This window comes from Penicillium alfredii, assembly GCF_028826965.1.
Source record: "Penicillium alfredii strain IBT 34128 chromosome Unknown utg000009l_segment0_segment0, whole genome shotgun sequence".
Lineage (NCBI taxonomy): Eukaryota > Fungi > Ascomycota > Eurotiomycetes > Eurotiales > Aspergillaceae > Penicillium > Penicillium alfredii.
The window spans coordinates 4,155,545-4,180,465 of record NW_026622706.1 but is presented as its reverse complement, the minus strand read 5'-3'; the positions used below and the strand labels follow the sequence as shown (position 1 = coordinate 4,180,465).

The following is a 24,921-nucleotide window of genomic DNA, read 5'->3' as shown; positions in this document are numbered from 1 at the left end:
CGGAATTTCAAAGAGTTTGGGGATTCTACTGCTGCAAAGCAACGATGAATAGGTCTCACTCTGCAATCTCCATTACTGCCCTGATGCACAACGGAATATCTCATTTGGCCACACCGTACACTCGAGGTCAAGAACTAAGGACTAAGTTCAAACACCCACGCGATGCTGTTGTTGCTCTGATCAATAGGAAAAGTCAAGGCATTGTCCGGATATCTAGGCGAGGCCACGCCTCGGTCACTCGGGGCATCAATCTCCTGCCAGACAGACATTCCAGGAAATGCCCAGGTTTAGATGCTCACTGAGCCTTCGGATGGGAACCCGAGCGCATTCATATGGTTCACCCTGATCGTCCAGTGCCCCGTACAGAGGTGAGCTCCTGCAAGCATGCGGACCTTGTTGGAGTCAACTGTGGCATAGATATCAAACAGGCGATCACCAGCACCAGAGGTTTCGACGCGACTGCCGGTCATGTTGAGGTTGTAGTAATTGTACACCTGAAACTCCGGCGCCGAGACATAGTCGGTCGCATTGTAGTTGTGAGGATTCGCTTTCTTGGTCAGCAGGTTGGCCAGAAGGTCATGCAGTGACCATCCACGGAGCCGGTTCCCGCGCAGCCAAAGCGCATCATAGCGTTCGAGACGTGAAATCCACCAGGCTGCCCCAGACGGGATTTGCTCCTCGGGGTTGGCGTATTCATTGATGTTGATCTGGCGCGCGGGTAGGTCGTGGGCCTTAAGAAGTGCTGCAAGCGTCTTGTTGGTGTTTTGGAGATCATTATCTCAGTTTGCGGTGGCCCCCTCTAGGTGGTAGGCGTATTGCTCAGGAATGGTATTGTTGTCCGCGATTTGCCCTAGGCAGTTGGTCCACCAGGTGTGGATGGCATAGGACGATTAGCCAGGGATGGACTCGAAATCTGAACGCCATCGAAGTCAGAGTTTTCACTGTATGTCGTAAATTATTCTCTGTTTCATATGCGATGACGAGCAAGGAACTTACCGGAGTAGCTTGTGCGTGTAGATGGATATACAGATCAATCCACGCTGTTGACTGCGCGCCCATTAGGTCTTTCCATCCGGCTCATTCCAGATATCTCAGACAAGGCCTTCGAGAGTATTGTGGGATTTAAGGTCAGCCATCAGGGTGTGCAAGAAACTCATAGTCAGACCAGTCTCCATTGTCACCGGGCCACGCCGTGGAAGAGTTGACATGATCTGTTCCCCAGATGTCGTGCGGGAGGAGGATGAACTGGGCGCCATGCTTGCGACAGGTCTGATAGTTGTAAAGGTTGACTGCAGGCGGCCATGATACTCTTCCGAGCCCCATATCCAACCGCGTGCCGGTGCATCGAGCTGTGGGGGGGGCAGCGACTTGGATGGTTTTGTCGCTCCGGGCTGAGTGGCCTAGTACTGCAGATGTTCTGCTATGAGTCCGACGATCATTGCCCTGGCCCAGCATTCGCAAAAATGGATCACGCCGTTATGTTCCCCGGTGGAGAGCAGATCAACAAGACCACTCCCTCACCTTTGCAGTATTTTCTCAACGAGTGTGAAGTTGTCAATTTCAAGTCCCTGGACAATGTCTCTGGTCTTTACTTCTCATCAGTGATGGTTTTTGTCTCAAATCCGATATAGGCACGTAAGAAAGAAAGAAAGAAAGACTCAGCAACACACCGCGTAAAATATTCATTTAGCATCAAGCCAGATACCTTCGCTATACTGAGATCAATCCCGGAAACAAGAAACGAACCCTCCTGAAAGAAAGGGAATGAACACATGAGCCGAGTCGAGATAGGGTATAACACTACACAACCAAATGCACCAGGCCCCTTGGGCACTCAAGACATAAGAAAAACATTGGATCTGGATATTATACCCCATTGCCTTTGGCTTGGGTTCCCCACTACTATCATCGAGCCTCCTTTTCCGCACTATGAACAATGGTTTCATGAACCACCTTGATACCTCCGCCATGGCTGCCGTGGCTGGTAGTCTCCCAGTCTCCGTCGCCTGCAGTGCAAGTTGGGGGCTGCTGCCGGGAAGTAGGGAGAATCATTTGTTCGTCACTTGTGGTGTTCCATTGGGTATCCGCTGGGATCGATAGGGGATGGCGGAACTTCTTGCGTTTCGGATACCCGTGATTGCTGGTATCATTATCCGATAGCGGGTATGCCGGATAGCTCTGGGAGCCGGCCTTCGTGGTGAGATATAAACCGGCCCGGCGAGCCGCGCGCCGGAACAATGGGTAAATCATCGGGGCATTGCCAATGACGACGGCCACAAAGGTCTCACGGCAGGCCCAGCTGCCGGCTTGTTGGGCCCCATTGGCACCCGCCTAAAGATAGGTTAGATTCATAATCTTTCCAATCAACTACCGACGTCCGAGGCTCACCGTCAAGATCAAGACACAGCGCAGGACACCGGCCATCATGACAAACAAACCACCACTGAAAAGGATGAGCAGCTCGAGCTTCTCCCGCCAGCGCAGTCGAGCCTTGAATAACATCTAGTACCCCACCTCATTAGCAATGCTCCATAGGTGAACATAAACGTCAAACTTACTGGAGCTGGAATGCTGATGAGGTACAGATCGGTCGCCACATTGAGCACCACGGTCACGTAGATATCAATCTTGGACACCGCGGGCTGACAATAGTCTAGATGTTACTGGTCAGATATATAAGCTCATAGATTGATATAGGGAATTCAATACACACTTCCTGGATCCGGGTAGATCTGCCAATTCTTGTGCATCGGATGGCAACCAAAGAGGATGGAACAGACCGTCGCAATGTAAGTCGTGGCGATTAAACCATAGGCGATGTGGATTCGAACTCGCATGTTGGCCAACCCTGCCCTATAGTACTGTGTCAGTCTTGCGTAAAGCTAGTCAGGGTCAAAGAAGCTTCTCACGTCAATCGAGAATAGAAAATGGCCATGCAGGTCTTCAGCAGCCACAAGAGCAATGTATACAAAGACCACCCCGTCACTTGGACCTTGGAACCGCCGACACGCAAGTGATACTCCCCAGAACTGGGAGAAAGCATCAATCGCTGTTCATCAGTCATCGAGTTGTTGGCGAGACCTTTGAACCAAGTGCCCACCATGTATGCGGCACCGGTTTCCAGCCCGTATACCACCTGAGCCCGTCAGCAAAAAGAAACTCACCCGGCTCATGGCCTACTTACACACGCCAGTAGCATCAGAAAATCGTCCGGCTGGAAATTCTTCGGTCCCACCATAATCCATCGCGCAGTCGTTCGCAACCCAATGATGACAATGGCCACCGCCAGCAGGGTGAACGCCTCCGTCACGAAGTCACCCATGGTTCTGAAGTATCCAAGCTTTTTGTTTTTCTTTGATGTGAACATAAAAAGGAAAAAGAACAAGCTTTAGAGTCCGGGTGTTAACTCAGATAAAGAAAAAAAACCCAATCACGCCCCGGGGGGAAGGAAGAAGTGATGAATGGCAGTGACTTTGTCTCCTCGGCTTTATTCCTTGTCAATTGAACCAGGCCGAACAGAGAGAGGCGAGTCCGCACCCCCGGTCGATTTATCAACAAAGAAAAAGAAAATCCATCATGGATCCCCAAGCCACTGAGGTCCATGGTGCTTCCCACTAAATAAGACTCATCCAGAATGGAGATGCTCACACGTGAAGAAAAGGACCATGACGGGCCAAACCCCCCTGGCTGTATCGGTTGGGTGGACACCGACCGAGGGATACATCCAGACAATCCAGACAAGTCAACACTCGGTCCTCCCCGGGGGAGAGAGAACGTTGAGGGCGAGACCAACAATGCTGGTGGTTCCCCTCCCAGTGCAAAGGATCTTGGGAGAAGAGCGGTAGTCCAGGGTCCACTTTACTCCCCTGAGTCGACAAGAGAGTTGCCTCTTAGAGCATGCGATCGACGTTGAAGTGATACAGCGATGGGTCTGACAGGTCCGGGTAGAAGGTAAAAAGTCCGTCCGACCTCACACATTCCCTGTTGCGCTCGGGTACACGCGAGGTAAGCCCGTCGATTGGGTCAAATGCCCAGTTCCGGGCTGTTTCTTCTCCGTGTCCCCTGTTCATTGCCAGACAAGAAGGGGGCAGAGCCAGTCACAGGAAGCCCTCGACCTGTCTATAGCCGGTGTAGCCACTGGAAAAGACGGGATTCTCTTCGTGGTTTCATTGTTGATCAATCTACATGCGAGAGAATTCCCGACTGACCCGCGATTGTCGGTCTTGGTCAGGGCCATATGGAGCCTTCTTTCTTCTTTTTCTTCCCTCGTGATTCTATTCTTATTAAATTACATTTCTATTTCGAGCCAGGTGTTATCTCCCATGTCGATCCATATGAGCCGGTGTGGACAACCCTAACTCAAGCCTATTGTTCACGCGGTTTGAACACAGCAACTCCCGGGAAATAACCACGTTTCAGAGCCAGGGGCAACCAAAGAAAAGAAAAAACTCTCCACTCCGTTCTTGACAGGCGAATCCCCAAGTAGGTCCGGGGCGGGTCAGAATGGAACAAACGGGGATGGCATCCGGTTTTGCCTTTTGACCCGCGCGCCGTTGAAAACCTAAGCCGCGGCTATTCCTCCCGAGCGCGGGATCTTTTGTATTCTGTGTGGGAGAATGCAGCCCTCCACAGGCGCGGGGGAGCGAGCAGGAAGGCGCTCGTTAGTCGCAATTGTGGTGGTGACTAGAATCTGGAGGGCTGCATGATGCTTGATTTTGCGACTCGGCATGAATGGATTTTGCGCTCCTCGCGGACAGAGCCAAGAAAGGAAAAAGAGAGAAAGAAATCTCTCGAACAAGTTTGATGCTGGTTTCTCCCAGGTCGAGGCAAGGCAAGTGGATCTCTCCCACGCTAACTCATCCCTAGCGCCGTCAAGATGGTCCCTAACAGCCGAAAAGGATCACAAAGGTTGACGATCGCTGGGTCTTCGACTCGGGCCCAGACACGCTGTGACGCTTTTTTAGCATGGGGCCGCCATGTCAAACAGAGTGAAGTTAGCACGCAGCTAGCATGCCTTTTCTATGCCGGTCGATATTCTCTCCGAACAAAAAAAGGAAAAAAGAAAAAAAGCCTGCATGGGAGACAACTTAGTGCCAGCCACTTTGGTCCAGTTGCATGCCAAGGGCCAGGGATCCTGGTGCAGTCGTGGAGATCCGACGTCGTACAAGGTCTCTTTGTTTGGGATGCACCAGACCAAGCCCTAATCGGTGCAAGTCCACCGTCCATGGGGGTTGTGGTTAAAAGCTCCCAACGCTCTTTCTTTTCGCCTCACTTCTTTGTTTAGCCTCGCGTGGACAGACCTTCTCTTCTTTTCTTTTTCTTTTTCTGTTCTTTTTTTTTTCGCCTAAGCCCTGTCGCGCTCGGTTCTCTCCCGTCCCAGATAACCACTCAAGCGGTCATTCGCCATGGAGAGCGTTGATCTGGTGGTGGTTGGCGCAGGTAGGTGAGAAGGCATATTGATAACTTCAACGAGGCTAACCACCCATGACTCTCAACAGGCTGGAGTGGGCTGGCCGCCGTCAAGACCTACCATGAAGTCAATCCAGCTACACGCGTGCTGCTCCTGGAAGCTGGCAGCTCCGTCGGGGGCGTGTGGGCCAAAGATCGGCTGTACAAGGGCCTCAAATCCAACAACATGCTGGGCACCTACGAGTTCAGCGACTTCCCCGTGGACGAGGCGACTTTCGGAGTCCACCCAGGGCAACACATGCCCGGCGAAGTCATCCAGCGCTACATGGAGGCATACACTCGACACTTTGGCTTCGCCGGGTGCATTCGACTCAACCACCGCGTCGAGAGCGCCCGACACAATCTCAATGGCACCTGGCAACTGAGTGTATTGCACGATAATGAAAGGTTCAACATCGAGGCGAAGCAAATGATCGTCGCCACCGGAATCACCTCCCAGCCATACCTGCCCACCTTCGAGGGCCAGGAGAATTTCGGTACGCCACTTTTTCACTGCCGTGACCTGCTGCAACATGAGGCAGAAGTTCTCGAGCCGGGTCAGCGTGCGACGATATTTGGCGGGACCAAGTCGGCGTGGGATGCAGTGTACGCGTGTGCGACAACAGGGATGCAAGTAGACTGGGTCATCCGTGAGTCGGGCCATGGACCATGCTGGATGGCACCGCCATATGTGACGCCGTTGAAGAAATGGCTGGAGAAGCTGGTCACCACTCGATTCTTGACCTGGTTCAGCCCATGCATTTGGGGCAACGCCGACGGGTTCACGCGAGTGCGCAGCTTCCTGCATGGGACCTGGCTGGGCCGCAAGATCGTGGATTCGTTCTGGTCGGTGCTGGCCGACGATGTCATTCAGCTGAACGGCTACGACAAGCACCCGGAGATGAAAAAGCTGAAGCCATGGGTGAGTCCCTTTTGGATCGCCTCGTCGCTCAGCATCCTCAACTATCCCACCGATTTCTTTGATCTGATCAAGAACGGCACCGTCAAAGTCCACGTCGCAGACATCGACCGTCTTTCGGGCCACGCAGTCCACCTGTCGACGGGGGAAACCCTCCCAACCTCGGCGCTGATCTGCGCGACAGGCTGGCGATCCACTCCCAACTTGCAGTTCCTGCCGGAGGGCATTGACCGTGATCTGGGACTCCCGTGGAGCACAGACCCGCTGGATGACAAGCTGGTCAAAGCCGCCGACGAGGAAATTCTCCGTCGGTTCCCTCGGCTGCGCGATCAACCACGCCCCAACCCACAGTTTCGCCCACTGAATAACCAGTCGGAGGCAGCCGTACCGCATCCATTCCGGCTGGCGCGGTTCATGGTGCCGCTGTCCCTGTTGCGCGAACGCTCCCTGGCGTTCATGGGCATCACCATGACCATCAACACCACCCTGGTTGCCCAAACCCAAGCACTCTGGATTGCAGCCTATCTCGGAGGTCAGCTTACCCCGACCGCCGTCGAGAATTGCCCTTCCGCTGTGCGAACAGCCTCGGACGCCAAGATGGACGACAACGGCCAACTTGATCTCGCCTGGGAGACCGCGCTACACTCCGAGTTTGGGCGGTACCGCTACCCGGCAGGGTTTGGGCGGCGTAACCCGGACTTTGTCTTTGACGCCATCCCCTACATTGACTTGATGCTACGCGATCTGGGGCTGTCGCCAGAGCGAAAGAAGGGCCTCTTGGCGCAGTGCTTCCACCCGTACGGTGTTGAGGATTACCGGGGGTTGGTTGACGAGTGGAAAACGAAGCAGCCGGCTCACATGTAAGAGGCCTCTTCAACCTTGATATGGTTTCATCACGCGATTGATGACACCCGTTTACTTCACTTCGCGCGCCTCACGAAATACCCCGTTACTGTAATTTCTTTGGTTTCCTAAGCGACCAGAAACAACTCCTGGTTCTCGTTCGATCTGGTGGTTGAGAAGTACCTGTACATGAGAGTGTTAATATTTGTATATGAACATGTTTATTCTCAGAGACTCTCAGCACGAGAAGTGCCAGTAGGCCCAATGCCCTTTACGGCACCATCGCAAACGGCTCGAGAACTGCGACCCCGGCCAGAGAGAAATTCTTTGTCGCAGACCCTGCTCCCACATGATCTCTGACTCTCGTGACGGCACCAGCCTCTTGAGACGATTCACTCTCCAGCCGGACTATCTCTCCTGTCAGAGCTCCTGTCCAGCGCATGTAATACTCATTGTCACCTGCCACAAGTGTCTCCATTGAAACATTGATCCTCAGCCATTCATTGGCCTGTCCCAGGTCAAACTCTAGCCGGAACTTGTCGGGCATATCTACAACGCGAGGCGGGTACCGCTCGCCCGTAGTCCAAGGTTTACCCACTGGACGGACTGTCAAAAGCGAAGGCTTGCAGGAGGAGACGAGCACTTTTCCATCCTTGGCCACGTAACTACTGATGTAGGTGGTGGAAGTGGGATCATCCAGGACAAGGTAGCTGAACCACACGATAGAGTAGGGCCCCAGGCGCCCGTGGCCCCAGTACCAGCTCCGAACGGATTCCATAAATGGTCAGTCCGACCAGTTCTACCGGCGATGAGAATCGGATGCCGAAAGTTTTGGCAAGGATCAACTTACTTTGTCGTGATAGGCCGGGCCCCGGAACTGCAGCGATGAACCCCGGATCGTCATGATCACGACGCCCATGGCATCAGGTATCAGGTTCACCCATCCAATATGGGGAGCAACCTCCAGCGAGTTTCTTCCTGGATGAATGCCACAGGGCAGCTGGGGTGGAACATGCTGTTATCCAAATACAGCGTCAACAAACCATTCGATGGTGACGATACATTTTGTCTCTTACCGCTGTCGATGTAAACCGTCCCTCAACCTGCATCTTCCCCGACGCAATGCGTACCTCATACTGGGACAGGTCCTCCTTGGGGGCTGTCCAACTGAACCCGGTCGAGGCCCACTGCCCGGAACTCGGGGTGCGGGCACCATGTCTACCAGAGACAGTGGCGACGGTCGCAGGGACAAAGGCCGCAAAAGTTGAGCCATTGGTAAACGACGCCCACAAATAGGCGATGAAAATCGAGGACTCCGTCGCATCCAGAAATGGAAACGCGACAGCAGAGGAGGTGAAGAATGTGACGACGAGCGACTCGCGAGAGTTGGTATCCGAGACCGCATCAAAGTACCACCAGTCAAAGACCGATCCATTGATGACATCCACCTGGGGTGCATCCAGGCTCAGCCGGTCCTCGGTGCTGAGAGTATTTGATACTTGGAGATTGAATCGAGCGATGCTGGTTCGATTTTGGGCGTCGCTCGGAATGCCGTAGGTCCAGCTGCGTGGGTCAAGTCTGGACGTGGGAATATCGGCCCGGTGGAGAATGGCTGTGGCTTCTGCAGCGAAGATCAACGTAAGCCACAAGAGAATATCGAGCCACGGTGTATATAGCGTGGGAAGAGAAAGAAACGCAGGATTTGGGGTTTCCAGGGATTTTGGGTCCCCAACCAACTGCTATTTCACAGACCCTTCCGGGCTGTTTTTCTCGGCTGTCCTCTTGCGTGTCTGAATAGATGTCTGAATTGATTGAATAGATTCATAATAGAAAATCCTAGTTCTCCATATCCATGCTATATATATATAGATATAGATATATAGATCACACCGTGAGACATTCCGTCTTGGGTGTTTCGCTTAAATCACAGAAACATAGATACACTCGTCACACATGAGGCTGAGTAGCACAGTGAAATCAAACATCCCCAAGAAAACCAAGTCATCCCAATATGCCCAAGTCACACCCTTCGCCGAAGAAAAAGAAAGATTGAAAAAGAAACCCATCCAACACCGTCGCCCAAAGCTTCTGTAGATACAGTCTCCGTCCAAACTCAGAGCCCACGCAGGCCTCTAGAGGGATGGAAGGGAGAAGAGAGAGAGAAAGAGAAGAAAAGGAGAAACAAAATGAAAATGCCACGGGTCTCCCAGAGACATTTCCTGCTCTCGTTTAAACACGTGCGTTTTGAATCGGGCTGCCGTCCTCACTGTGGCTTTCGCCCTTGATTGCATGTCCCATGAGGTCGTCCTTCCCGCAGCCTTTGACCAGAATATGTCGCTGGAAAACAGGGTTAGTCGGATTGCACAAGGCCACAGGATAGATTGTACATACCTTGAGGGCATCCTTGCGTGAGAAGCTCTTGTCACAGTGGGTGCAGGGGAATGGCTTCACAGCCAAATGGATGCGCTTATGGCGTTTCAAGTCATGGTTCCGGTTGAAGCTCTGGGGGCACTGATCGCACTTAAACGGACGATCAGCCACCGGGGTTGGGTGGCCATGGGGCGGATGAGCCCCATACAAATGATGGGTACTGGCGACATGTCCACTATGGAAACCCGGCAGGATTCCTGGCTGAATCCCCCCCATGACCGACATGGGACTGTTGGGGCTGTGTACATTGGTCATCACGGCACCGTTCATCGCAGGCAGGGTGTACGATGGATACGGCTGACGGGAGAATGCCAGGGGCGGCTGTCCCGCGGACGGGCTGTGAGCCGGCATTCGCCCCGGATGGATCCCCAGCCCCGCCGGGCCAGCGGGTGCATGACCATAGATCGAGGGAAAGCTGGCGTGATATGGGCTGGCCAAGGGTGAGGACGCTCCATACATCGGCTGCGCTTTGGGAGCATAAGGGTCATTGGACGGAAGTGGTGCGGGGGAGGTGGCGGGTCCCGCAGGGTACAAGGCCATGGTGACGGGCTGAGAAGCGGAGGGGGAAGATTCGAGGGAGCGGGCAAGCCTGCGGGGAAGGAAGAAAAAGGGGCCTCAAAGGGTTGCGGCAGACCGTCCGTCGCAGGCGGCGCCGTCACCGAGGCACGACTTGGTAGGCCCGATGAGGGAGAGAAGGAACTCCGCGCAGGATAGGCCGGATGGACCCCGGATGCCCAGGTCTGGGTCGAGGCACCCCCGTAGGTCCCAGACCAATACGCCGGGGGCAAATCGGCCGACACGCCGGTAGACGCGGTGGCGCTCTCCCCGGGCTGGTTGGTGGCGGGTGGCGTGAGCAGGTTCCCCACGCTCACGTTGACCGGGGGATGCGACACTGGGGGATGGTTCGCCGGCGAGTATTTGGGCGCGGTGCCGGGCAAGGTAAATGGCGGCGGGGGCAGCTCAAAGCTCGGCAAGGTCGGAGCTGCAGGGCGACGGGTGTTGAGCGGCTGAGATGCCAAAGCATCCAATGCCGTGCCCATTCCGGGAGCCGGAACAGCGAGTGCAGCCAGGTTGGCCGATTCTCGTGGGGCCCCCACGGTAAAAAGATCAGGGGAGTCGTGGAGCGACGAAGATAAGTTGGTCGTAGATCCCAGAGCGTCTCCACCCAATGACCAATCTTGAACACCAGACAGGGGCCCCAAAGGGCTCGGAGGATCCAGGAGGGGCGAGTATTGATCGCTCGCGGGAGTGATTGCGATCGGGAGGGCAATCAGGTGAGAAATTTATCAAGACGGTGACTGTGGATATCGAGAAGTAATCAAACAAGACAAAGAAACAGAAACAGAAAATCAAATCAGTTGTAGGGGAGGCAGAGAAGAAATGTGAGGCAAAGAGATTAAGACCCAGTGGGAAAAGTCACGGTCGACGAAAACGGGAGAATTGCATGATGTTATTTTCCTCTGAAGAGAAATATAGAATCCCAAGAAGGTGAAGGTGAAGGTGATAAGAGAGGGTGAGAGAGAGCAAGAAGGGAAGAGAGAGAGAGAGAGAGAGGTGAGTGGGGAAGGGAAATGAGAAGTGGCGTTGGGGCGCTTGGGGGGGAAAGGCAAAGGATATAAGAGCGCGAGAATATATATGGAACTAAATTAATATCAATAATATCAATAATAAAGAAAATAAAGAAACCCAGTCGACTTGGGTCTGGCCACAAAATAGAAAAGAAAAAAAAGAAAAACAGTGGGCCCCGAGGTTTTCGCAAATTCGGCTCTCTGTTAAGCTAATCACAACGTGGTTGACAGTCGGGGTCTGTTCCGAACGCTGGAGATCGTATCACTCGATCGGGGACCCAGATGTATTAATGTATTAGTGATTTTCTTTTTTATAGATATAATATATATATATGATATTTAATATAATATCATATATATATTTTGTTTTGTTTTGTTTTGTTTTTCTTTCTTTGGTCTCACTGTCTTAGAAACTCCTTGCGTCTGGGAAATTCTCGCATGGTAGGATTAGCCGGGAGCCAAGGCACTCTCCAGCACAGTCGAGCAGGACTAGTGGATTTAGTCGGTTTAGTTGGTTTAGTGAATTAGGAGAACCCGACTCGTGCCCAATGGCCCATCGCGCACGGACGAGGTCATTCGCTCCGAGTCATCTGCGCAATCCTATCCTCATGTCCTCAGACTAACACTAATAATACACTAATCCCACTCACACTAACCCTAGTCATCCTAGCCTGCACAAGACTCCCCGGGGGATTGGGTCCCCCCAAACTCATCCATGGTGCCCCCTAACCCTAAGCGATGTCTCGCCCCGATTCCACCACTCACACTGCCCGGGTGGCGCCATGACCTCGAAAAGAAAAGAACAAAGCCTGGAGTCTCCAGCTTATCGGCCAATCAGACCACGGCCTCGCTTGTCGTTGACAGGTGCTTTAGGTGAGAAAAAGAAGAAAGAAAGAAAGGGAAGGCAAACAGAGGCCCTGCCGATCCTTGTCCGACATTTGTAAAATCAAGAGACAATAGCAGAGCCGATCTGCCGTCTTTTCTTTTCTTTTTTGACAGAGCTGATGAATTGCAACAGATCATATTCATATTTATCTGCATGGGATTCTCATCGAGACCGCATGTCTTTACCCCCCCATTAGAGGGGGAAATGCAGCCCGGCTTACAATCGATACTGTACACTCCTGTACGGCTGTACTGCCAAAGAATGTACATTCTTGGATTCTTGAGATAGATCCCATATCGTACCTGGATTTCTTGGGCTTTTCGTTTCTTTTTTTCACGCGTAGCGTCGACGATCGCCACGCCAGTGTCGATCATAGGCAGCCTCAGCCGAATTACCCACGCCAATTCCCTGCTCGATCGACATTCGAACAGTGCTTCTGGATCGCGCCCCCAACTCTCCCCCCCCCCATCATGGTTCGCTGCCGATTTGCTGAGGGCTTTTTTTTTCTGCGATGCAAGGCGGCTCCTCTCAAATGTGACAGCGCGCGGTCCACTTCTGAACCACGCGATCGTCGGCTTCGGTTGTGGCTTCGGGAAGGCTCATGTCTGCACTTCATCACGGGCCATTTCAGCCCTGGCTGAAAGTCTTGTATGCTCTCTTCACGCCCTGGAGATTTGCAAGTAGAAGTGAATTGCCTTCTTACTTAATTACTTATCTTATTTTTCTTTCTTTCTGTTTCGGTTCTTGTTTTGATCTTTCAATCAATTTGTCTTGTCCATCGCCTATTTCCTTAGCCTAGGCAGCCGTCTCAGGGATGAGACAGTTGGTTTCACATTGACCGAATGTTTGGTCTTTCTGACGAGAGATTTCGAAATTATATTTTCAAATACTCTTCCATCCATGCATCTTATGGGAATGTGATACAATATGTTTTGGATGTATCTTCGCTAATCGCAATACCCAGGAAGTTTTCCTGGGTAGCGTATTTGCTGCTAAACCCGATCACATTGGTGGTTGTATCAACCCATGAAACGACCTTTGGATGAGGATGTTAGATAAAGTGTGTCGCACAAGGCCTGTGTGACAACGAGCTGAATACCGGGGGAATCGTGTCGCTATACCTCGGTTGTGGCGATGTTTGTTTGCGCCCAGATATATCGCAGGCCTGATATAGATATACAACTGAGGATTTACCTGATCGGGACATCCATCGATGACTCGATCTCCATGGATATTTTGTGATATTCAGAACTCTATAATATAATACAAGCTTGGTTTTTTTTTTCTCTTGCCTAGTTCGAAGACAAAGAAAATCCCCGCGCGCACAGCGTTGCAGTTGCGCTCTGCAAATTGCCGACTGTCGCTCCGATGACGTCGACTAGCGGGGCAGACTCGCTTCGTCTCTTGCTCTCCCCAACCTCCTTCTTCTCACCATCGAACCCCCCCCTTTCAAGTTAAATTTTGTACGTCAATCCCTCTCTACCTTTTGGTGTCTCCTTGATGCAATACAGACCATTTCTGACTTCTCTACGAAGACCCTTCCCCGCTTCCAAACCATACCATTGCACCGCTCGTCCGATCCATTACTCTTCCATCATGTCTGGAGTTAGCAAAGCCTGTTGCTCGTTCGTCAACCCCTCATGCCTCCGACGGTCGGCCCAATCATCTCTGCTAACATTCATGGGGAACTCAGGATCCCGCCCGTGGTCTCCAAGGGCTACCAAGCCAAGGGAGAGTACAAGACCATTAATGGCCTGAAGACCTGTATGTGTGCCGCCATACCTGCAGCATTTACTTCACGACATAAACTAACTGATTACAGATGTTACAGGTCCAGAGTCGGCCTCGAAAGCGATCCTGGTTATTTACGGTAAGTCTGCACCCAGTCCCCCGCACGAAACGACGCGAGACCATTTACCAAGACCGTACCATGAACTCCAGACATCTTCGGCTTTTTTGACCAGACGATCCAGGGTGCCGACATCCTGTCGACTTCCAATGACCAAAAATACCGAGTGTTCATGCCCGACTTCTTCGAGGGCAGCCCCGCCGACATCTCGTGGTACCCGCCCACCACGGACGAGCACAAGCAAAAACTGGGCAACTTCTTCCAGTCCAAGGCTGCTCCCCCCAACACCCTCTCGAAGATCCCCAATATCGTGGCCGAGGCCAACAAGCTGGCGTCCGGCGGCAGCTTCCAGTCCTGGTCGATCTTGGGCTTCTGCTGGGGCGGCAAGATCGCCACGCTATCGGTGGGCGCGGAGAACAAGCTTTTCAAGGCCGCCGCACAGTGCCACCCGGCTATGGTCGACCCCAACGATGCCAAAAACGTGAACGTGCCGCTGGCGACTCTTGCCTCTAAGGACGAGCCGGCCCAGGATGTCGAGGCGTTCAAAACGAACCTGCAGGTCCCCAACCACGTTGAGACCTTTTCCACTCAGATCCACGGCTGGATGGCTGCTCGGTCGGATCTGGAGGACGCGGAGGTGCGCAAGGAGTACGAGCGCGGATACAAGACCGTTCTGGAGTTCTTCCACCAGCACGCGTAATTATAAAATGCAAGCCCAGGGAGATTTCCGTAGAGTCATCTTCACAATCGAGTTTGATATGCGACCAGTTCGAACATGATTTTTGAAGTTCAAAAGTTGGACGAATGTAGAGTAATCAACAGTGCCAACTAGCCCGAGAGTGTCGGAGAACCTTTGGAGACGTCATGACTGCGGCCAACTTCATCCCTCCGTCTCTCCCTGCTAGCATCTTGCATCCATCCCATTTGCCATCTTTTAGTAATTTGAACTATTCTCCTGGAGCTTATTCACTACCGGGCGAAACTCGGCGAGACCACTCAAGCTCTCCACCAGTGCACTCCCAGGGTTCCGCCGCGAGCCGAAGGTGCCGAGCTCGGCCCGCGAGTACCGGATCTCTCAATTGCAGATCTAATCCTGGTCCAGGGTCTTGATTCTCGATACCCCAATTAAGCTGATACATGGTGATGAACTATCGGATCAGCAGATCGCATAACATCCATGTTGTTCACATTTGGTCGTCGTCGATCCCAGTCAGATGCGGCCGCTGGCCACCCTGACCCCGGCATCGCAAGACCCTCACTTTCACATCGTCATCTGCCATCGAATCCTCGAGATGAGTCAACTGATCAAGGAGGATTCCGTGGCTTCTTTCGAAGACGCAGCGATAGCCTGCCGCCATCAGATCCAGCCAGATCTCCTAGAAACCATGTACGACCAATCCCACCCATACCAATCCAGAGTTCCACCTGACAGGCCTAGGAATACACGAAACCACCGGGACAGCAACCTGGCAAGGTATCGAGGCAACGAAGGGCTAGTGATGGCGGTCGCCATGACCCTCGCCAGAGCTCCGAGCCGCTGCCTGGAGGTGATGCTGAGCCAAAGCAACCGGGGAATATCCAAGACCTGCTTGAATACAGACTGGATATGGCGGGCACGCCGAAGAATACTCTGGCGAATGCCAAAGCCAGTCTGCCAAATGGAACCCTAACAAAGAAGGATATCAAGGCAATACTATCAGGAGCGCCCCATTTCCTGCTCGAACGAGGCAAACATGGGCACTGGTATCCGCAAGTGATCTTCCCCTGGGACGAGCATAATCCATCCATCCAGCGCATGGGAGATCGCAAACCATTGCCCCATGCATCATTTACCCTGAGCACCCTTCACGCGCACTTACCGGTCCCCGATGATTGGGCCGTCAAGGGCGGGGTGCCCATTCGATTGCACGACTGGACTCGAACAGGTGCATGCAATAGGGCAACCTTTGATATCGGAGTGTTCGAGGTGCCAAACATGCTTTCCAACAATGGCAGGGAGCCGGGGACGATCGGGTTTCGGCATTTCTTGGAACTGTCGGTTGCGGATGCTGTTCGATATGTCGGCCCCGAAGAGCCCAGACAACCCCCAAACTTCCGACGAGTCTCGACTCTCCCTGCCTCTGAAGCATTCGAATTGATGGAGAGCTTCAACAAGCCCTACACTCAGTGTCAGAGTGGAGCGGTGCACGACCGACATCGGCTCATCTGTCAAGGTCCTTCGGGCTGGAAGCGCATTGGAGTGCGAGATATCAATCTTCGCACCCTGGTCAAACGGCTAGACCATCTGCGAGAATTCCGACATGACATGCTCCGCGACGGCTCGACGAAAACAATTCTGGATATCGAGAGCCCACATGAGCTGCACTGCATTTTGCACACGAACTTTCTTCACCCTCGTCCGCCGCCTTCCGAGGTGATGCCGGGCCACCCCCAAAGCCTCAAATCGCAGATCAAAACGTTGGCGATAGTGTTGGCCACACCAGGGGCATGGATTGATTTCAGTCTGCCAGAGTGGCGTTTTCGGGCTGGCCAAGCCCTGTGGGAGACGCCGCCGCATGAGGACGGAGACTGTCTCGAACCCAGTTCGTGCGGTGAAGGGGCACCGCGAGAGTCGTCAGCGAAGGCGGGTCTAGAGCGCAAATGGTTTTTGATCCAAATGCTGCTGGCGGCGGAGCTCCTGCTTCGTTTAGACGCGTTTGTCCGCGTAGATATGCTGCATGATTTGCATGGCGGCCAAATCACGATGCAGGGGCTCCGTCATTTTGACAAGCTGCGAACAGGAAAAGTGAACTGGGATCTGGTCGTTGTGCGTCGCTTCTTCGACAGTCTCGACATCACCTGTGCCTCGCCGCAGAATTCAAACGGCGTTCCACAGCAGCCTTCCACCAATCAATTGCCCGAGAAGCCTCGCCGGTTTTCCTTGTTGGATGCTATCACCCGCCGCGGCTCGTCAGCTCCAGTTGTCGACCTGCGATCCGCCTGGGAATGTCAATTGAGCTCCTCGCACGTTCGACAGCAACTGGAGGGGCTGTACGTCTTCGCAGAGAACATTGGATGGCCCAGACTCGATACTCTCAAGGCTACCTTGGAACAAAAGCTGGGCAGTAGCCACAACCCTGTCCTCCCGGACTTGGAGTTTGACGGCCGAGCGAGCTTAGAAACCCCCCCAGACTTGGTTGCGATGCAAGTAGCAAAGGCCGAAATGTACACCCGGAGCTCGTCTAGGCGACGAGTACGACTCCACAGCTCTTGTGCTGATGACGGTGACCCGCACAGACAGACAACACTTGGCTGGATTTCTCGCAGTTGGCTTTCCGGGTTTGTGATCCCGGGGGAGGGCATTAGCCATCTTCTCATGGCGACCCTTCTAGAGAACGACGCAGATGCATTGGAGCGGCTAGGAACGATGGCCAGTCTTTATGGCGGGTTTGTGTACAGAGGCCAGAGCTGGTGGAGCAAAGCATGCATTGTTGGTCGTGTTTTGTCCAGCTCTGAAGGAGCTAAAACATGTATGGGATGGATTGGGAGCAAGCTGCTTCCTCACGATACGACTACGTTGAAGAGCTTTGAGGGTGGATGGTTCGAGGTCGTCACCCGCGAGGTGGTGACGAGCTCGAGCAAACCTCGAATCAGACAGGGAGGCAAGCTTGCCATGGAGTCATCCCCATTGGGAGTGGGTGACATCGCCGCGAAGGAATTTACGCTTCCCACAGATCAAGCTGCCCCAGACAAATTCACGGTAACCCTGGAGGCGCTGTCCCTGGCCGTGGATGGGAGCCGACCACCCCACGGCCAAGGTATCACAGTCACCAGTGAGGTGTCAGTCTCACTCTCCCTTAAGGGCACAGATCCCATGGAATCCCCGCGAATGATTTCAATGCCCCTCAGGTATAACGTGCGGTTCATTTCTGCTCAACAGTGTCGGCCTCCGCTGGGGTTTGCGTCCAGCTCCTTTCGTCAGGAAGACGACCCCACACAAGCGACTCCAGACTCATCCAAATATACACGTCTCCCAGGTCACCCATTACACCGGTCTTATGAATATCGACACGTCCCACTGGCCTCCCTTCCGGATACCCCAGCGCCGCAATCAAAGTCGGCTTCTCGGGACGAGTTCGAGAGAGCCCAGGAGGTTTATATCGTCGACGCGCGAGGAGGACAAGCCAAGGAAACATTTGCTCGAGCATGGTGTGCTTCGGTCGGGTGTCATGCCATTATTAGTCGATCCGGACGGACGTGTGTTGCGTGTTGTATCAGGGAAGCGAGGGCCATCGATGTTCCGGTGGTGGTCCGCGTGAGCGACTAACAAGCACAGCATCAATTCAACACGCGAGGCCATGCATATCGAATCACCTGGTCGCAACCCATCGTCATATGGCGGGGTCTGTCGGCTAAATGTGCTCGACGGTGTTAGTTGTGGTTGTTAGTAGCTGGTTCAAGGTTTGCATCGGGCACGGCATTTCGGCCTTTCAGCCTTTTGCAAGAAGCACCACATGCGCACACTACAAGGAGAGATTTCGGATGCTCCTCGGGTGTTGCCAGCACGCAAGCGATCCCCCCCCCCCCCCCCCCCCCCCCCGCTTTTTTTCTCGAATCTCTTCCGGAAAAATCGGTTTGCGGGTTTTTCTTTTCGGGGAAAAGTCGTGTCAGAGCGGAAATCTTACCGACCGGTCGAAAATCTCAAATACCACCTTCCTTTTCTCTCTCTCTCTGAACATCAGAGCTGGAGGCACTGGGCAAGGTGATAGGGCGAGCGGGCGAATGGACACCAGAGACCAACCCAAGAGAGAAATTTATTCTTGGAGGACGCGTAAGGCAGGTTGCAGGTTCAAAAGGGAGACCCATGGACAACCGAGCATATCCACATCAGGTCAAGGGCCCGACAATGGTGAAACAACCGGGTCCCTGTCGAGGAGTGGGCTTTCGCCAGTGGGAGTCCCTGCATTGGGTTCCACTGGCCTTGAGATCGGATACTCCGATAGGGAGATCTCTTGATGGCATCCAGCATGGACTGGAAGAATGGCCAAAGTCACTACAGCACCAAGCACGAACATGGCGATTTTGATTCTCTCTCTTCTTCTCTTCTTTTCATCTTTTCATCTTTTCATCTTTTCATCTTTTCATCCTTCTTTGTCCCTTGATTCTTTTGTCCTCTCCCCTTTACTCCTTTTTACCCGAATTCAGCCGAATCTGGTCTTTAGGGATGCACCACAGTACATCCCAAAGAGTACAGAGGCCCGAAAGGATGCATTGCGAGGCAGAATGCCCGGGGCCCAGGATTTCAGCATTGCGAATACGCTCGCAAGCTGTATGCACGCAATCCTAGCCCGAGCGGAGCCCGGCACTTGAATTTTTGGCAGGGAAAACATGGCTGCCTACTAGCCCCGGATCGGTCAGCAGACAGCCACGGAAGGACGCCGAGGCGTAAACTCCCCGGGCGCAGAGATGACGCCTTCTCGGCCCTAGAGGGTGTTCCCAATGCTCCCCCGGGAATACTGTCTTGGCCCTTGAGATCAAAGCCGAAGCGAGATCTGAGTCGGCCTTGGACCCTTTCAAAGGGGTGTTTTTTTTTTCTCTCATGGACGGTGATGCTTGACCCAATGGTCCGACGCCGAGCATTACACCCTTCCACTTTATCTATGCACTGCACATTGTCATCCGGGCTTCATTATTGGTGCAGAAGACGACACTACTGCCAGATACTGCCAGATCTCTCGCATGCTTGACATTTCAACCTGTGCCAACGCACATGGGGCTGATCTTCGACCAGAACATACTAGCAGAGGGTCGAGCGTAGGTATGCAACTGCCGAGTCGCCTAGAAAAACCTTACAGGAAAGTTGTAGGAAGGGGTCATTGGCGTGACACTACACCTGAAGATCGTGTCCACTGCTCGAGCGACGGTCCTGACACGGTTTTTTTTTTTCTTGTCTTTTCTCATGGACCTGGCCAGTGAGAATTTTGGAGCACCCCCCCCCCTTTTTTGGTATTTTTTTGGTACAAAATGTCTGTTATAATTCGACTCCATCGCTGATCCTCAGTGTGTCTGAGCCCCTCAACCTCCACTCGGATCTGGTTCGTCTCCAGTCGTCTCCAGTGATGGAAGCTCGCTTGAGGCTTCGAAGAAGGGAAAGGAAAAGCAATGCTGGGTCGCCAAGACCCCATCTGTAACGCGCTACGGCGTTGAGACGATCCTTAATTAAACCTTGACGGTGAGGGCTCCACACAGTGGGGGCAGTCTTCGTTACAGAATGGCACTTGGGGGCGCAGTGCTAAGCCAACGCTTCTTCACGCCCATCGGACTGATATCCTACTTGGGCGTTAGTTCATTACCTCCAGGTCGACCATTATCTTATGTCATCGGGGGTTCTCGGTACACTCCGTCGGTGTTATTTTATTTTATTTTTTTGGTTTCTTTCTCACAGCCACACAGGCATTCTTCGAGTCAGCCTTTGGGTTCTCAAATCATACCCCACGGCTATGGGAAAGGGGGCAAAAACCAATGTCCAAAGCATGGAAATACACAGTGTGATTAAGATTATCCTGCCCCTCACCCATAAGCAGTGAAGTGATGGATCCATAAATTAGACTCTGATTGAGAGTTTATTTTGCGTGAGTGGTTTATAATTATATTTTATTCTTCCTTTATTTTTATTTCTATTTGTGTACAACGAAGGGAAAAAAACACACAAAAGGTAAGGTGCCGTCTCTCTAGGATCATAGTTTTATGTGAATGTCATCAACTCCAGAAAGGATTAAGCTACGCCCGGGCAATGGCCAAGAACAAAAGAAAGTTCAAAATTAAAGAAATTGAAGAAAATAAAAAAGGGGCTACGAGAGGGAAAAAGAAAAGAAAAGAGAAAAAGCCGCAAGATCCCCTTCTGGTACGCATCAGCCGTGGACCCTGAATCTGTTTTTAGCACCAATCACCCGGTTCGCTTCAGTCCACGCGTGGTGGAAGTATCCCCAACCTTTAGATCTATATCTTCGATAATTTGTGCCAAGATAATACTTGGGTCTATATTTTGACTCAATGGCCGTCGATAGAGACCTCCCTATCCCCTGATGTACTTGTTATTATTATTATTATTATTATTATTATTATTATTATTATCATTATCATTATCATTATTCTACAGAGAGAAATAATCCCTTCGAATTCCCCAGTTCATTCATAATTGACAGGTCCTCAGGTTCTCTCCAAGACCCCCACTATGTCAGGGCTCCCCCGACCATGGTTCCTTTTGCCCATTCGCCATGAACCGGGTCCAACGTACGCAATCAGGGATGCTGCTTTACCGCATTGGGAAATTTGCAAGTCTTAAAAAAAGAAACAGGGGAATATTGATCCTGACTCGTATGAAGATGTCCCCTCAATCTCATGGAATCTTGCCCCTAAAATGACAGTGCCTTCGTCGCCTTATTGTAAGGTTATGCTTACATGGACAAGCATGGCCATCAATAATTAAAAAGGAATAACAGTAGTAAGATATTCATAAAATAATAAATCGAATTCCACTTCCCAACATAGCCGGCACTAAAACCCACTAAAACCAACTAAAATAATCAAAAATTCAAATTAAATAATCAAATTCAAAATAAGAGAAAAGAAAAAGAAAAGGAAAGAAAATAACCAGGGCGTTTCACCCCGCGATTAGCTTCTGTCTCGGGACTATAGTACATCCTCGATCTGCTCTTCCCTCTTACTCTCTCTCCCCTATGATTCTCTTGGTTTCTTTTTTCTTTTTTCTACTTCCTTTCACTTGATTTCACTCCTTACACTCCTTTAGTTTCTGTTTTTTTCCTGACTAATCGCATCTGGGATCACAACCCTAACGGTCGAACCCCCGTCCATCAGCACCCTAATGACCCTAATTACTATTGATTAATCTGCAACCCCCGACAACCCGACGAATCCCGGCGCCTTCTCCAATCTATTCTCAATCTGTTTTACCGATCTTCATCGCTGCGCACCCTCTCCCCACCCTGGACAAACCTGGCCTCTAGACATCCATCAACGGGTCGGCCCTTGAAACGCGCAATATCCTTGGAAAGTTGTATGGCGCGGGTGGATTACAGTCGGCAAAAAATAGAACCTCATCTGCAATCGACACGTTGGATTCTCTAGTCTGCTGGCTGCATGGCCTGACCTCCTTCCGTCTTTTGCAACAGCCCTGGATCTTGTCGTGAAACACCAAGGGCAGTTCGCCTCAAGTTCCTCATTGCAGCATTGATGCACATTCGACTGGCGCAATAATCGGATCTTGCTCGTGGGAGCTATGCCTGCGGCTGTCGACGAGATGACATCTACATCAAGTTCACAAGCCGCCATGGATAATGACAAGAAGCGTAATAAGCTGGGGTATCATCGAACCTCTGTCGCATGTGGTGAGTCAATCCCTTCGCACCGTGGAGTCGTGCGGTGATACTCATTCGATGCAGTGCATTGTCGACGACGAAAGATTCGGTGTCTGGTGGCGCCGGACGATGCGCAGGGCCGCTGTGAGAATTGCATCCGGTTGCGCAAGGAATGCCAGTTCTTCCCTGTCGACCAACAACCACCTGTGGAGAAGAAATCCCGTCCCAGCTCAAGGCTTGAAACACCGTCTACCGAGCGATCGACGACGGCCTCTATTACATCGTCTCCGACCAACCTCGTCCCTGACCCTAATGAGGCCTTTTACCCGTACCCCATGGCGTTTAACACGACGTCAGCAACCGACATGTCAACTTACAATACAACGATGGTTTCCACTCCGATGATGGGGTTTGTACCAGGTATGTCGCGCTTTGGTGGTGTCGCTAGCATAGTATAGAATAACTGACCTGAGGTGTGTTGGTTTCCTTTCTTTCAGACCGACCCATGGCACCAAATGACTTCTCAGGGCCCCCGTCAATGGATACTGGGGTGGCATGGGATGAATTCACGACGATATCAGACCCCCAAATACTCGCCACGATGACTGGCAAAAGCCAGATGATGAATTTGGCGCCCAATGTATGGAATCCCGGGACGATTCCTTCAGGGCTACCCCCGAATTCCCCCATGTCCGGAACTTCCCCCATGGCAAGCCAGGCTCAGTCCATGAGTGCCCCAGCATATACTATGCAGCCAGACGGTTCAGTCTGGCAAGTGCCACCACCGCTGAGGACCATGAGTTACCCCGGACAAGGCGATATGGCCTCCACCTACCCCAACCAATTTCCCCCGCAGGTAAATTCGGATCTGAAGCGGAGGATGACGACTCCTGCCCAGACCTTTTCCACCACTACCGCTGCCGGCGCGCAGAGCTCTCCGAACCCGAGTCCCGACATGCAGACGGCTGCCGGGCCAGTCCCGTATGCGGGCCAAGCCGCCATGGGTTTTCCACAGTGGCAAGACATGGGCGCCATGTCTGGCATTGGCGTGGTGCCATATCCCATGTATGCTGGCGAGGCCGTCCAACAACCCGCCTTCCCTACCAACCCACCCCCGATGGGCCATCCGGGCGCTCCAGGCCATTCACCGGGGTCATGACCCTCTCATTCACTTTCTTTCGACCTTGAATCTCATCCTGGATCTTTTCACGCTCTTTGGATTCGGATTTCGTCACGTTGTGCATCACATTCCTAGAACGGCTTGTTTCATTTCTAATACCCCGTGAGATATACATTTGCTGGCTTTTTCCACTTGTGCTTTTTTCGCCTCATCATACACCGTGGCGGGTCTGCTTTGCGGCTGGTCATTAGCGGGCGCTAGGGTTTTCGGGTGGCATCATTCCATTATTCTTATTTTGTTTCCAATTTCATTTTCTCATTGGGCGAGCTGGATCTGGTGGGGTCTGTCCTTTATATTAGCCTTTCTTCATTGCTTGGCTCCTGATACCATATATACATATACTGTGGGTGGTTCTACTATTGAACTGGAATCTCTTTTTTACCCCAGACATGTTTAGGAGGGTTTACTTTCGGGCATCCATATAGACTTGCTTTTCTTTCTTTTCTCCCTTGTTTACTGTTGACGTCCTATCTCTTCGTGTGTTGGAATACCAGCCTGGACGACTGCTTCGATTGCAATTTAGGGATGGTCTTCATCAGATATCGAGAACCACCAATTGCATGGCGTGTATACCGCATTTCGACTCAAGATAGGGTAGGAGTTGCACAATCTCAGAGGAGCTAAGGGGCCAGCACTGGTTTGGAAGCACCTTGCGTATACCAAGACTCTTCTACACTTCAAAAGCCCAATCCCATTGCCAATCTTTACCTCTGTCACCGATAGTCTTTTCATCGACGCTGAGATATGCAATTCCTGCAAGGGACCCCTGGGGGCCAGCTGTCCGTCAGCAGCGATATCTGTCTGACTCGATAGGAAATTCTTTCAAAAAAAAAAAAAAAAAAAAAAAGCATCGGGCCATTATTGGATTATTGGGGCCAACAGGCTGTGATAAGCCAGCTTTCTCCGAGGAGATTGGTTCTGCGAATGGCGTCCGTTCCTCTGGTGATTGCATTCCCTGAATCCTTTACATGCTATCTTGATATGCATATCTCTGGAATAGACCTGTCATCACTTCGAGAAATCAGATGCAGAACTCTCTGAAGTAGTTTTTTTCGTGTTTCCTTTTCTTTTCAAAATGGATACGGCGGCAATGTGTATGGATATTCAGGTACACTGATGCCGCATTCGCGCTGAAAAGGATTTCCAGGGCCATAGGAATAATCTACTCCGGGGTTGAAAACCTGGAGATAGCAGAGTCGCAAACGATGCGGTGTGCGAATCATCGACTTGAGCAAATAACAGGGGAATCCTTTATCTCAAGAGATATGCAGGCCTATTTTATCAGCGTTGGGTAGCGTCACGCCTTATCGAGACGGAGTTGGGTGATAACCACACGCTCGGAAGGACTCGTGGCTTGAGGAGGGGGTATATATAGGAGGCCGTAGTTCTCAAGGTCCGAGGGATTAATCTTAGCTCTCGAGGCTGATTCTCGAGAGAAGAA

General features: G+C 52.1%; 10 protein-coding genes across 10 annotated transcripts; 4 read left to right on the top strand and 6 right to left on the bottom strand.

The window, feature by feature from the left end:
- Positions 1-287: 287 nt before the first annotated feature.
- Positions 288-1,059, bottom strand: NUU61_007520 (uncharacterized protein; the record flags this gene model as incomplete). The annotated part of the gene is made up of 2 exons (XM_056658045.1): positions 288-731; positions 997-1,059. 2 exons carry the CDS (start codon positions 1,057-1,059, stop codon positions 288-290), a joined length of 507 nt encoding a protein of 168 aa, XP_056510845.1.
- Positions 1,060-1,128: 69 nt separating this feature from the next.
- On the bottom strand, positions 1,129-1,455 carry NUU61_007519 (uncharacterized protein; the record flags this gene model as incomplete). The annotated part of the gene is made up of 1 exon (XM_056658044.1): positions 1,129-1,455. The coding sequence occupies one exon, from the start codon at positions 1,453-1,455 to the stop codon at positions 1,129-1,131; it is 327 nt and encodes a 108-aa protein (XP_056510844.1).
- Positions 1,456-1,905: 450 nt separating this feature from the next.
- NUU61_007518 (uncharacterized protein) lies at positions 1,906-3,322 on the bottom strand (the record flags this gene model as incomplete). Its single annotated transcript, XM_056658043.1, has 6 exons — positions 1,906-2,331; positions 2,389-2,502; positions 2,559-2,653; positions 2,714-2,853; positions 2,910-3,136; positions 3,185-3,322. 6 exons carry the CDS (start codon positions 3,320-3,322, stop codon positions 1,906-1,908), a joined length of 1,140 nt encoding a protein of 379 aa, XP_056510843.1.
- A 2,083-nt stretch (positions 3,323-5,405) lies between these two features.
- On the top strand, positions 5,406-7,231 carry NUU61_007517 (uncharacterized protein; the record flags this gene model as incomplete). Its single annotated transcript, XM_056658042.1, has 2 exons — positions 5,406-5,439; positions 5,499-7,231. The coding sequence occupies 2 exons, from the start codon at positions 5,406-5,408 to the stop codon at positions 7,229-7,231; spliced, it is 1,767 nt and encodes a 588-aa protein (XP_056510842.1).
- A 250-nt stretch (positions 7,232-7,481) lies between these two features.
- NUU61_007516 (uncharacterized protein) lies at positions 7,482-8,829 on the bottom strand (the record flags this gene model as incomplete). Its single annotated transcript, XM_056658041.1, has 4 exons — positions 7,482-7,920; positions 8,005-8,009; positions 8,061-8,225; positions 8,287-8,829. Coding segments are annotated over 4 exons (1,152 nt in total), but the record flags the coding sequence as incomplete, so codon positions are not given.
- A 610-nt stretch (positions 8,830-9,439) lies between these two features.
- On the bottom strand, positions 9,440-10,180 carry NUU61_007515 (C2H2-type zinc finger protein; the record flags this gene model as incomplete). Its single annotated transcript, XM_056658040.1, has 2 exons — positions 9,440-9,547; positions 9,602-10,180. 2 exons carry the CDS (start codon positions 10,178-10,180, stop codon positions 9,440-9,442), a joined length of 687 nt encoding a protein of 228 aa, XP_056510840.1.
- A 75-nt stretch (positions 10,181-10,255) lies between these two features.
- On the bottom strand, positions 10,256-10,680 carry NUU61_007514 (Zinc finger C2H2; the record flags this gene model as incomplete). Its single annotated transcript, XM_056658039.1, is given in 2 exon segments — positions 10,256-10,380; positions 10,395-10,680. The coding sequence occupies 2 exon segments, from the start codon at positions 10,678-10,680 to the stop codon at positions 10,256-10,258; spliced, it is 411 nt and encodes a 136-aa protein (XP_056510839.1).
- A 3,054-nt stretch (positions 10,681-13,734) lies between these two features.
- Positions 13,735-14,643, top strand: NUU61_007513 (dienelactone hydrolase family protein; the record flags this gene model as incomplete). Its single annotated transcript, XM_056658038.1, has 3 exons — positions 13,735-13,858; positions 13,917-13,964; positions 14,036-14,643. 3 exons carry the CDS (start codon positions 13,735-13,737, stop codon positions 14,641-14,643), a joined length of 780 nt encoding a protein of 259 aa, XP_056510838.1.
- A 514-nt stretch (positions 14,644-15,157) lies between these two features.
- NUU61_007512 (uncharacterized protein) lies at positions 15,158-18,249 on the top strand (the record flags this gene model as incomplete). The annotated part of the gene is made up of 2 exons (XM_056658037.1): positions 15,158-15,330; positions 15,441-18,249. The coding sequence occupies 2 exons, from the start codon at positions 15,158-15,160 to the stop codon at positions 18,247-18,249; spliced, it is 2,982 nt and encodes a 993-aa protein (XP_056510837.1).
- A 3,972-nt stretch (positions 18,250-22,221) lies between these two features.
- Positions 22,222-23,459, top strand: NUU61_007511 (putative C6 finger domain protein; the record flags this gene model as incomplete). Its single annotated transcript, XM_056658036.1, has 3 exons — positions 22,222-22,330; positions 22,385-22,720; positions 22,798-23,459. The coding sequence occupies 3 exons, from the start codon at positions 22,222-22,224 to the stop codon at positions 23,457-23,459; spliced, it is 1,107 nt and encodes a 368-aa protein (XP_056510836.1).
- Positions 23,460-24,921: the final 1,462 nt, after the last annotated feature.